At 60.8% G+C, this 12,080-nt stretch overlaps 2 protein-coding genes across 4 annotated transcripts; one reads left to right on the top strand and one right to left on the bottom strand.

The window, feature by feature from the left end:
- Positions 1 to 181: 181 nt before the first annotated feature.
- On the top strand, positions 182 to 7,323 carry WDR6 (WD repeat domain 6). 2 transcript variants are annotated; one of them, XM_081072282.1, is made up of 7 exons: positions 182 to 329; positions 3,066 to 5,547; positions 5,627 to 5,710; positions 5,799 to 5,915; positions 6,009 to 6,127; positions 6,228 to 6,831; positions 6,955 to 7,323. In XM_081072282.1, exons 1-6 carry the CDS (start codon positions 230 to 232, stop codon positions 6,686 to 6,688), a joined length of 3,363 nt encoding a protein of 1,120 aa, XP_080928408.1. In that variant the 5' UTR covers positions 182 to 229; the 3' UTR covers positions 6,689 to 6,831; positions 6,955 to 7,323. The 2 variants fall into 2 exon arrangements, with proteins under 2 accessions (XP_080928408.1, XP_080928409.1); XM_081072283.1 differs by lacking the exon at positions 182 to 329 and adding an exon at positions 455 to 553.
- Positions 6,877 to 12,036, bottom strand: DALRD3 (DALR anticodon binding domain containing 3). 2 transcript variants are annotated; one of them, XM_081072295.1, is made up of 13 exons: positions 11,422 to 12,036; positions 9,663 to 11,125; positions 9,286 to 9,581; positions 8,914 to 9,170; positions 8,768 to 8,829; positions 8,541 to 8,669; positions 8,135 to 8,205; positions 7,988 to 8,049; positions 7,797 to 7,879; positions 7,526 to 7,708; positions 7,336 to 7,449; positions 7,177 to 7,245; positions 6,877 to 7,106 (listed from the first exon to the last, which is right to left on the bottom strand). In XM_081072295.1, exons 2-13 carry the CDS (start codon positions 9,825 to 9,827, stop codon positions 6,987 to 6,989), a joined length of 1,611 nt encoding a protein of 536 aa, XP_080928421.1. In that variant the 5' UTR covers positions 9,828 to 11,125; positions 11,422 to 12,036; the 3' UTR covers positions 6,877 to 6,986. The 2 variants fall into 2 exon arrangements, with proteins under 2 accessions (XP_080928421.1, XP_080928422.1); XM_081072296.1 differs by lacking the exon at positions 11,422 to 12,036 and having other exon boundaries at positions 6,877 to 7,061; positions 9,663 to 9,896.
- Positions 12,037 to 12,080: the final 44 nt, after the last annotated feature.

Consider the following 12,080-nt stretch of genomic DNA (forward strand, 5'->3'; position numbering starts at 1 on the left):
CGCACCGGGAGAGCTCGGCGAGTGTCACGTCAGGGGGAGGGGCGAGGGCGGCCCCGCCAATCGTTAGCTGGGCTGCGTGGGCCAAGGGGTCGTCATTGGACACCGGTAGCGGGCTCGGCTACCTGTTGCTAAGGGCGCTGAGAGGGGCCGCGCCGCGCGCGGGGAAGGCCGGTCTCGCGAGAGCTCAGCTCTTCTCGGCGGTGGCCTCCGCAGCGGCTAGAGGACCGACATGGACGCTGCCGAGGACTACGTTTGGCCGCGGGCAACCTCGGAGCTCATACTCCTCCCGGTCACGGGTCTGGAGTGCGTGGGGGAACGGCTGCTGGCGGGTGAGGTTTGGCTTGAGGAGCGCGCGAGCGGAGGAGCAGCCGAGTGCTCGCAGGGGCGGGGCGGGGAACAAAGGGATGCCCGGAGGGCGAGGGCGGGCGGCGGGCGAGTGCGTCCGGAGGGGGGACCGAGCCGTGGAGGTGGCGGGTAGGAGACCCGACCTGAGGGGCCCGGGACACAAAAACACCGATGTGGCTACCGAGGCCCTTCGCAACCTGCAGTTGAGGTGGAAAGGGCGGTGGGGCCGCGGGAAGGTGCAGGGACACGCAGTCGTTTTGGAAGCGAGGGAAGGGGAGGGACAGAGGTGTGTGGCCCCTTGGATGCGTCGGGCGTGGAGTTGGCCCTTCTGGAGGAGGTGGGCGGGGAGATTGCGGATGAGGACCCCTCGCACCCAGGTTGGCGGGTCCGGGGGCCCCGGTGTGCCCTCGGCGGAGGGCAGGCCCTGGAAAGGCGGGGGTGTGGCTTCGGGGGCGGTGAAGCCCTTCCCTGGAAGCGGGGTGACGAGGATGGGGTCGCGGGAAAGCCAGGGTGAGACCTGTCTGAGTAGGCCATTGCTTCGGCAGTCGAAGGCGAAGGCTGAAGCCCCTCCTGAGATGTTTGTGGAAATCCGACGTCCTTTCCCTTCCTAGGAGGGCCGGGTTGGGAAGCACAGGCCGGCAAAGACCGGGGACCGGAGGCGGCAGAGCTCTGGGGAGCAGTGAGGCCCGGCTGGAAGCCACTAGTGACTGCTGCTGCTCCTGCAGAGTTTTATGTGTCCCAAGGCAGGGTACTGTCTCTCTAGCCTTGAGTGAGCTTCTACCAATCCCGAGAGGGGTCGGTGGGGGTGAGGAAGGATGGCCCAGTTTTGATCTAATATGGGGGCTCTGGGACCCCAGGGTTCCTACCATGAGCTAAATTCCTGAGGCTCCTGGAGGAGGGGATGCCTAGGCAGAAACCCATAGAACCACAAGAATGAACTAGGGGAAGAGAAGGGGTGTGTTCCTGGCAGAGGGTAAGCATGCCAAGGTCTTGAGGCTGAGAGAATTTGTCACTTTGGGGGAAAGCGAATTCCTGTGCTACTGGAGCAGGGGTGGGATCTGGAAGAGGCTGGAGAAATGAGCAGAGGCCGGACCATTTTAGCTCTAGATCTGACTTTATCCCTAAAGGTGATGGGGAGGCCCCATTGAAGGGTTTTAAGCAGGGAAATGACTTAGAAAATACAGGTTAGAAAGCTCTTCAAGTGAATTCACCTGCTCCTGTGACTTCTCATCTGGTTGATTCGGACTTCGTACATGTGGCGTCTGTATCTTTATTGCCATCATTTGAAGCCATGCAGCTATGTCTCCCTGACCCCCTCAGTAGCATTCTCTAGCCCATCCTTGAGCCCTTCATTTCTGGTTCCAGCCACAGTAAGCTCTTGCTCACCTCAGGGACATCAAACTTGCTGTATACTCTGTCAAGAAAGGTTCCTCCTACCCCCTAACTGCTTTTCCTCTGGCTTACCACTGCTCATCCTTGATTCCTCAGCCTAAAAGATGTGTCCTCGAGGTGTCATTCTTGGTACAGTTGACATTTTGGATCAGATTGTTCTGTGGGTGAGGGGCTGTCTGTGCATTGTAGGATGTTTAGCAGCATCCTGGCTTCCACTCCTATATGCCAGTAACAGCTCACAGTTGTGACAATCAAAAATGTCTCCAGACTTTGCCAACGTCTCCTGGAGGGAAAATTGCCCCCATTGAGAACCACTGGAGGAGTTTATATTCTTAAAGCAACCTATATAGTTCTCTCCTGGAACCTACCAAAGTTATAATGATGTAGTCCACGTCTGTGGTATTGCTTAATTAGTCTGCCTAATCCACAGAGCAGGGTCTGCTTGTCTTAGTCACTACGCCAGCGTACAGTTCATTGTTTGGTTCTTAATTGATGGCCAATAAATGTTGATTGAATATCACGATTGAGATTGCTGACCAGGAATGGCTGGAGGGTGATGTCAGGTTAAGACGTGATGTCCAGGACCAATGTCACTGCGGGGGAGGATTTGCAAACTCTTTAGAAAATGAAATCCCCAGAACTTGGAGATAGAAGATGTGGGAAGTTAAGAGGAGTAAGCTGTGGGCTTCCTGGTTTGGGGCTGGGGGTGGGGTAGGAGGAGTAATGGTTCCTGGGATGAGGAGCACCCAGAGGACCTGAGGGTGAGCTAATAGAGTGGTAGGTGCCTGTGGGGCAGCCAGGCGGCCGCTGAGGGCCACAGGAGCCCCCGCTGCCAAAGTGGGGGCTGCCTCTCCTAGTCCTCCTCGTTGAAATAGAGCATGCTCACATCTTCTGAGATATAGGGAAGAAGCTCCTGGAAGTCAGGAGAGGTTCTGCCATGGCCCTAAGGGGGAAAGATCCTCTTAGTGGGACAACCGCTCCCCTGGGGGAGGGAGGGCCAATTAGAATTCATGTACAGGTAGATGGGGCTAAGGACTGTGGGACTAAAGCTGAAAAGGTTCCTGTCTGGGTTCTCGGTGGGGTCAGGAGGAGGCTGTGGGTTTGAGGAATTCGTGGTTGAACTGAAAGTCAGGAGTGACGGGATCCGAGCATCAGCACTAAAAGTGCAGCTGGGGCCGAGAGCAAGGATCTTTCAGGGTTCAAGCCCGTAGGATTGCGTGTCCTAACATTCATAGGCTGCATGTGCAGACCTCTCCCTGCTCCCTGTCTCTTCATGGCTCGTCACGGTTAGGTGAGGGCTTCTGATGTGGCTCTTTGCCTCCCTCTAGGTGAGGGGCCAGATGTCCTGGTGTACAGCTTGGATTTTGCTGGGCACCTGCGGATGCTGCAGCGCGTGCAGAACCTGCTTGGCCACTATCTTGTCCATGGATTCCGCGTGCGACCAGAACCCAATGGCAACCTGGATTCTGAGGCCATGGTGGCTGTGTTTGGGAGCAAGGGGCTCCGAATTGTGAAACTTAGCTGGGGACAGGGCCGCTTCCGGGAGCTCTGGCGCTCGGGCCTGTGGAACATGTCTGACTGGATCTGGGATGCACGTTGGCTCGAGGGGAACATAGCGCTGGCGCTGGGCCACAACTCAGTGGTGCTGTATGACCCGGTGATAGGGTGCCTCCTGCAGGAGGTACCCTGCACAGACAGGTGTACCCTCTCCTCGGCCTGTCTGATCGGAGACACCTGGAAGGAGCTGACCGTCGTGGCGGGTGCTGTTTCCAACCAGCTTCTGGTCTGGTACCCAGCCACCGCATTAATGGACAGTAAACCTGTGGCCCCCGACCGTCGGGTCAGTGGGCATGTGGGTGTCATCTTCAGCATGTCATACCTGGAAAGCAAGGGCTTGTTGGCCACAGCTTCAGAAGACCGAAGTGTTCGCCTCTGGAAGGTGGGGGACCTGCGGGTGCCTGGGGGTCGGGTGCAGAATATTGGGCACTGCTTTGGGCACAGTGCTCGTGTGTGGCAGGTCAGGCTGCTAGAGAACTACCTTATCAGTGCAGGAGAGGACTGTGTCTGCCTGGTGTGGAGCCACGAGGGTGAGATCCTCCAGGCATTTCGGGGCCACCAGGGCCGTGGCATCCGGGCCTTAGCTGCCCATGAGAGGCAAGCCTGGGTGATCACCGGGGGCGATGACTCAGGCATCCGCCTGTGGCACCTGGGAGGGCGTGGGTACCCAGGTTCGGGGGTCTCGGCCCTCTGCTTTAAGTCCCATAGCAGGCCAGGCGCTCTCAAGGCGGTGACACTGGCTGGCTCCTGGCGAGTACTGGCAGTGACTGATGCAGGGGCCCTGTACCTGTATGACCTCGAGGTCAAGTGCTGGGAGCAACTGCTAGAGGACAAGCGCTTCCAGTCATACTGCCTCCTGGAGGCAGCCCCTGGGCCTGAGGGCTTTGGACTGTGCGCTATGGCCAATGGGGAGGGTCGTGTCAAGGTTGTGCCCATCAATACTCCGACTGCAGCTGTGGACCTGACCCTGTTCCATGGGAAGGTGTACAGCGTGAGCTGGGCCCTGCGTGGCTACGAGGAGCTTCTGTTGCTGGCCTCGGGCCCTGGGGGCGTGGTGGCATGCCTGGAGATCTCAGCTGCACCCTCTGGCAAGGCCATCTTTGTCAAGGAACGTTGCCGGTACCTGCTGCCGCCAAGCAAGCAGAGGTGGCACACATGCAGTGCCTTCCTACCCCCGGGTGACTTCCTGGTGTGCGGGGACCGCCGGGGCTCTGTGTTGCTGTTCCCCTCCAGACCAGCTCTGCTCAAGGATCTTGCGGTTGGAGGCAAGGCTGTGATTGGTAGCGGAGCACCTGGAGTGGGCAGTGGCAGTGGGGGGGACGAGAACGCCTCAGCTGAGTGGGGCCCTGTGTCTACCCTCCCTTCTCTGCATGGGAAGCAGGGTGTGACCTCGGTCACCTGCCATGGTGGCTATGTGTACAGCACAGGACGCGATGGTGCCTATTACCAGCTCTTTGTGCGGTGTGGCCAACTCCAGCCAGTCCTAAGGCAGAAGTCTTGTCGAGGCATGAACTGGGTGGCTGGGCTCCGCACGGTGGCTGATGGGAACATGGTCATCCTGGGGTTCCACGCCAATGAGTTTGTGGTGTGGAGCCCCCGGTCGCACGAGAAGCTGCACATTGTCAACTGTGGAGGAGGCCACCGCTCCTGGGCCTTCTCTGACACTGAGGCAGCTATGGCCTTTGCCTACCTCAAGGATGGGGATGTCATGCTGTACCGGGCGTTGGGCGGCTGCACCCGGCCACACGTGATTCTCCGCGAGAGCCTGCATGGCCGTGAGATCACTTGTGTGAAGCGTGTGGGCACCATCATCCTGGGGCCTGAGTTTGAGGTGCCCAGCTTCATGCAGCCTGACCACCTGGAGCCGGGCAGCGAGGGGCCCAGCACGATTGACATCGTCATCACGTGCAGTGAGGACACTACCATCTGTATCCTGGCACTCCCCACAGCCACGGGCTCTGCCCGTGCGCTTACCGCGGTTTGTAACCATATCTCCTCGGTGCGTGCAGTGGCTGTGTGGGGCATTGGCACCCCAGGTGGCCCCCAGGCTCCTCGGCCAGGCCTGACTGCCCACGTGGTGTCTGCGGGGGGCCGGGCTGAGATGCACTGCTTCCGCATTATGGTCACCCTGGACCCCAGTACCCCAAGCCGCCTCGCCTGCCATGTTATGCACCTTTCATCTCACCGGCTGGATGAGGACTGGGACCGGCTGCGCAGCCGGCGCCGGATGGTCAAGGTGGACCCAGAGACCAGGTGACACGCGCTGCCTGGCAGGGGCCTGGGGTGGGGTCATGGCAGTGCTCCGCCTGCCTGACAGCTGTGTTCTCTGCAGATACATGTCCCTAGCTGTGTGTGAGTTTGACAAGCCTGACCTTGGCCCCCTTGTGGCTGCAGCCTGTAGTGACGGGGCGGTGAGGTGAGCATGGGGTGGGCAGGGCGGAAGATGTGGGGTGGTTGTCCAGAATGGGTTCTGAGCTGGGCCACCCGCCACCCCTCCCCCCCAGGCTCTTTCTTTTGCAGGACTCTGGGCGGCGGCTGCAGCTCCTGGCTGAAACCTTCCACCACAAGCGGTGTGTCCTCAAGGTCCACTCCTTCATGCATGAGGCACCCAACCAGCGGCGGTGAGAGGGGCTGCATGAAGGGCCTGCGTGGGTCTGTGGGGGCTCCTGTTGCTTTCCCTCTCCCTGACTCAGCTGCCCTTTCCTGGCTCCTAGGAGACTCTTTCTGTGCAGCGCAGCCACCGATGGCAGCTTGGCCTTCTGGGATCTCACCACTGTGCTGGACCATGGCTCCACTGCCCTCGAGCCCCCAGCGGACCCTGGCCTTCCCTACCGTCAGTAGCTAGTGTGCAACTGTGGCTGTCCCTCCCCACCTCCCACTTTGCCTTCACCCATGTGGCAGACTGGGCCCTAACAACCATCTTCTTTCTCCAGAGCTGGGCACCCCCTGTCTGACCCTCCAGGCTCACAGCTGTGGTGTCAACAGCCTGCACACCTTGCCCACCCGTGAGGGCCACCTGGTGGCCAGTGGCAGTGAGGATGGCTCCCTCCACGTCTTTGTGCTTGCGGTGGAGGTGCCAGAGCTGGAAGAGGCTGTGGGGGGCGCTGAGCTAGTGCCCCAGCTGCATGTGCTAGAGGAATACTCTGTCCCCTGTGCACATGCTGCCCACGTGACCGGCCTCCATATCCTGAGCCCAAGCCTCATGGTCTCAGCCTCCATCGACCAACGGCTGACCTTCTGGCGTCTCGGGCACGGCGAGCCCACTTTCATGAACAGTACCGTGTACCACGTACCAGATGTGGCCGACATGGATTGCTGGCCTGTGAGCCCCGAGTTTGGCCATCGTTGTGCTCTTGGGGGCCAGGGACTGGAGGTTTACAACTGGTATGACTGAGGTGGCCCGCGGTGGCCGGCACGCTGGGCATGGGGCCTGCTTGCAGACAGGGGAGCCGGCGCGACTGTCTGTGCCCGTGCCCAGTGTGCCTGAGGGGAGGCGGCGGCAGCCGCGGGCTCCTGAGTTCGGAGCAGGCGCTAGAGGTGAGTACGCTGCCCGGGCCAACCAAGAATAGGCCCCACTGCTCATAACAGAACAGAGCTTCGGAATGCTTTATTTTGGCTCCAGGCCTCTAACAAAATCTGTGGGGTTTCTTTTTTCCTCAGTTGATGACTTCATGAACATTCCCTCTGTAGCCTTAGATGTGGCTCAGCGGCGGGAGACCTAGCATGGCCAGGCCAGTGTGGAGCACTTCACGCACAGCCCGCAGAAGCTGCAGACGGGCAAACATTTGACCGAACAGGTGTGGCCGAGGCTCCTAGAGGAGAGAGGGGCCTGGTGGTCTCATCTCCTCCCCCACCCCGCCCCCACTTTTGCTGTGCGCTCACCCCTAGGATGTGTACGCGGTTGTAGTAGGAGCTGAAGTCCATGCTGAGCTTCACCAGGGACTTGCACACCTAGGGACAGACAGAGTCACTGGCAGGTCTCTGCTCTTGTCCCCAGACGAGAATAAAGAGTGCGGTTCTGGCCTGGTCTGCCCGCCTCACCATCTCCGTGCGCGCCGCGATGTGCAGCCCTGTGGCAGTGCCGTCCAGGGCCGCCGCCTGGCTCAGCGCGGCCGGGAAGGGGAGGATACTGTTGAACAGCAGCAGCCACTCACCCTGTGGGGACAAAGCTGCTGGAAGGGCAAATCCGGGCCTCCTACGGTGCCAGCTACCGGCAGGGCGGGCCACTCACCTCATCTTGGAGCAGTGAGAAATCCAGACTGCTCACAGGTGGAAAAGGGGGGTACAGACCTTGTTCCATGCTGTGCTTGTAACCCTCAAAGAGAGTGGCCAGACGGGCACAATTATACATGACAAAGGTGCCACTCCTGGTGCCCTTTGTGGAAATGCTGCTGTCCGCCAGGGCCAGGACGAGCTGAAGAATGGGGACACAGCTGCAGAGAGGGAGGGCAGCCACCACACACCCTGTCCCGTGTCCTGGTGCTGTGGGCACCTGAGCTCACCTGACTCTGCGGGGCTGTGCTGAGCATCTCAAACTTGATGGTCGCCACAGAGAGAACCCTGAAGGTTTCTGCCCAGGCTGCGTCTGAGGGAGTTGGGGGCAGTCAGTCTGCGTGGGCAAGGAACAAGGGGCGGGGTGCAAATGCCCTGCCCGTGCCCCGCCCCAAAGCACAGCCAGGCCTTCCACGCGCACCTTCTGTCAAGTCCCTGCCATGCTTCAGTGCCGAGGCCTTGCAGACCTGGACGTGCCGGAGCCTGCATTTTGAAAAGAGTGAGAAGGGGGCCAGTGGCCAGAGTCCCCACGTCAACTACCCTGGCTTGGTGGCCTGGCCTCACTCACTCGTAGTACTCGGGGGCGGTCAGGGTGCCGGGTGCACCAGCTACTTTCACTGAGCCACAGACCAGGTGCTTCTGTCAGGAAAATAGCAGGGGCTCAGCCAGCAGGCGACACCTTGCAGTAATAAAACCCTCAAGGAACTAAATCTGCTGCCTGGACTCCCCCAGCCTTTTACCACCAGGCGTAGTCCCTCCCTCTCAAGCTCAGCCCCTCAGGCCTCAGTCTAGCGATTTACCGTCCTCCAGGATGTGCCTCCAGACCCACCCCACCTTCTCCCAGGACGCCACCTGTTGCACATGCCCGTTCACCAAGCCCGATGTTTCTCCAAGGTCAAGTGTCCCCGTCTGGACCAGTCAGCTGGCAGGGCCCTGTACAGGTTTTTAGGGGAGCTCTGCCATCACTAACTTACCTGTATGAGAGGAGCCTGATCATCCAACTTCCACCAAAGCAGGTCCAACTTTTGTTGCTGGAACTCCTCCTCGCAGCTCACCACATGTACCACCATGCAGCTGTCGGCACGGGCATGTGGGGCCACGGCCTGTGGGGAAGGACAGTCACTGCAGGGACACAGAACACCTGCTTTGCCAGAGGCCTACAGGGTGTGGTGTCAGTCACTCACCAACCTCGGGAACCTACCTCAGGCCAGTGCAGCAGGGCTGCCCTCAGCTCAGCCAGCACGGAGAGCAAATCCTCAGTCACTGCAGAGGGAACACACAGGCTGGGACTAGCCAGGACTGCAGGGGTCCCCGCCTTTCTGGCCCTGAATAGGCTCCAGGTCCTACCCAGACAGTTGTCCAGATTGGGGTCATAGCCAGCTGCGTGTCCCCGTTCTTCCAACAGATCCTTCAGGCACACACTGCCCAGAACGCCAGGGGGCAGGGCTCCCCCGTCACCGGCAGGGCTAAGCTCTGCCAGTGCGCGGCTCCTCACGGATTCGGTCTCGGCTCGCTCCGAGGTAGCAGGCCAGTCCACCCACAGCTGCTGCAGGAAGGCCGCCGTGTGCGGATCCCGCACAGCGGGCACTAGGCGCACACTCACTCTGCGAAGCGAGGGTGGCCGCTTCAGCCTGAGCACCTGGCCCGATTCACCCCTATTCCCACCAGGTGCAGCCAGTCCCCAAGGGCCACGCCCTTTTGTCTCGCGGCCCCGCTCACCCGTGAGCATGCAGAGCTCGCGCCAGGTGATCGGCCACGAGTATCACCCGCAGCTGGCTGAGGCGGAGCGCGCAGGGGGCGGCACGCAGCCCTGGGCAGTGGAGAAGGACGCGCGGGCCCGGCGTGGCGGGTGCGGCGGGCGCAGCATAGGCCTCCACGGCGCCGAGCACGCGCTCGAAGACAGCCGACCGCTGCAGCTGGAGCGCGAGGCCCGCGGGGGTCGGCGCGCAGCGCAGCACGGGAGCCACGCCGGGGCCCTGCAGGTCGCTCACCGCATGGAACACACGCTCGGGCACCTGCGTGAGGACGGGCGGGTGAGCGGGCCGCGGTACTCCCAGCTGGCCCTGGCAGACCGTGCCCGTCCGGCCCGTGCCCACCTGTCCGTCCCCGAAGCGCGCCTCCAGCGCGCGCCGCGGCGCCAGGAAGTCTCGGGCACGTAGGTGGCGGGAGCGCGTCTCCTTGAACCACACGGGGCCGCCAGGTCCCAGGGCCGCGTTAAGGGCCCCCAGAGTCTCTTCGACCCCAAGGCGCCCCGTCGCCATGGCGACCGGAAGGAGCAAGCGGAAGCGGAAGCAAAATATCGGGAGGTCGAACTTCCGGGAAGACCGACTGGCGGGGACGGAGATCCGGCCCGAGCGGGCAGGTGCACCAGGGGAAACAGTAGCGGCTGCTTTCGACAGTGCCCCGGCGTGGCCCACCTGCCCTGCTTGGTCCCGGGTCCGGAATCTCGGAGTCCTCCCGGACCTAGCGTTCTTCGTTACCAACCAGGGAAAGGATCCTCGCGACTTGGTGGGGACTCTTGCTCTTAACGAAGTCTGCGTTTCATTTCCCCATTTTACACATGAACACAATGTTTAAAGTTCGAAACGAACTGTCACCGGAATAGGACAGCTAACATTAATGCCACCTTCACGAGCTACTAAAAAAAAGTCTCATTTTAAAAAGAATTTGTGTTCGGCGGTTTCAGGTTATTTGCATTTCCTACTTTAGAACATGGGTTGTCTTTATTCCCACTGATAGAATTGCCAGTTTTCTCCTCTTGATTCTTGAGGAATTAAAACCATCATGACGGTTTCCAGAATTTCCGGCTTTTGAAAGCTTTCTCCTTTAACCTGGTGTACTTTAACAGGGGCCTCCCGCTTCCTGGTTTATGCAACGAGCCATTGTGGGCCAACTAAACACTGTGACCATGAGAAGAGCCAGCTAAAGGGCAGCTCAGCTGGAGCATCCCACTCCTCTGCCCAAGAGAAAGCTCTTTCCCGTCCCCGATGTTTTCACTTCAATGTAACTTAAATCCCCTTTTCCCTGACGCAGCACAGAGTGCTGGGAAAACTGTGATCTCTGCCCTGGAGCAGTGACAGTGCCCAGAACTCAGAAGGGAGGGGACCGTAGAAGCAGGAAAAGCTTGGCAAAGCCCCTCTCTGGGCCAGGGCTTCAAGGCCCTCCTGGGAGGCGCCGAAAGAGCACTGGGCGGACACGACATTCCCGATGGCTTCTTCGGTGCCCACTCAACGGGAGTGATCGTGTCATTCCAAAGCGCTTTCTATGCCGCAGGCGTGCGCCTCGGGGACAGTTAACAGGGTTGAGCTTGGAGGCCTAGCTGGGGACTTCTGCTACTCTCCGTACACGAAGACGGTTTAGGTGGTTTTTCCCCAGGAAGTGAAGGGCTATCTTTAGCGAGCTGCGGGCTGGGGCAGCCCTGTGGGACTCACCGCCATTGCAGCCCTATATGGAGGACTTGGGTCCTCCCTCCCTCACCAGTGCTACCCCGGGTTCCGGAGATGGCCACCGCCCAGGCTCTCAGACGTCTGCGCCCGTCAATTCCAGCATGAAGGCGCACCTGAGAGAGGGACGGAGACCAGAACGATCCAGTGAAGTATGTCTGGGGCTCAGGGGCTCGACCACCCCATCTGGACCAGGACGCTGCTCAGGCAGGAGAGCAGGGAACGAAATCCAAGCGCAGCTGGAATGCTCTGGAGACAACAGCTGCTTTTGGGATTCCGTTGCCCGCTGTCCAGCCGTTGGGGGGAGGGGTCCCTCGCCCTGGGGCCAGATTAGAACCCCCCTTACCCAGGCCCAGGAGGCAGACCTAGGAGTAGGCAGTGAAACCGAGTCTAGTGGGAACGAGGAGCTCACCTGGGCCCCCAAACAATAGCAGGGGCGGTGGGGACCTCCCCTGGGACCGAGTCCCGATCCGGATTAGATCCGCGGGGTAGGAATGGTCCCGCTGGTCTCATGCAGCCAGAGCCACTTGTGCGGTGACGGTGGCGGGGCCGGCTTCGGGACAGGCAAGAGGGAAGAGCGCCCGTGGGGCCGAGGAGGAAGTAAATCCGCGCGCCCGCCTTGGGGACACCCCCGCACCCGGGGCCCTTTGTCCGGTGAAGCTGCCAGCGCCCAGAGCGCCAGGGGCCCCAGTGGGCCCGTAAGGCGGCGACGGGACCCCTGGGAATCCACTGCGACCGTCCTCATCTGTGCCGAGCTGCCCGCCCGCCCCCGCGGATAGCAGACGCCGCAACGTTCCCCTGAGGCCACGACACCGTGGGCGCGCGATGTCCGAACACCGCGCGGGCGCCAGTAGGCCCTCTGATTCGGCTCAAACCGGGGACGGGGGATTCTCGGGACGCGAGCAGAGTGAGCGAGGACAGAGCGATGCTCCAGCCGCTGTTTAGTTCAATGCCTGGTCCGGTTCGGCCCGGTCGGTCCCACCAGGACAGCTACAATTGCCCTATCACGGCGTCCCCTTCCGCTACCTCTGGCCTCAGACCGGAGCCATTTTAAGGAGAAACCAGTCGGCC

The sequence above is a fragment of the Rhinolophus hipposideros genome (assembly GCF_964194185.1).
Source record: "Rhinolophus hipposideros genome assembly, chromosome: 14".
Lineage (NCBI taxonomy): Eukaryota > Metazoa > Chordata > Mammalia > Chiroptera > Rhinolophidae > Rhinolophus > Rhinolophus hipposideros.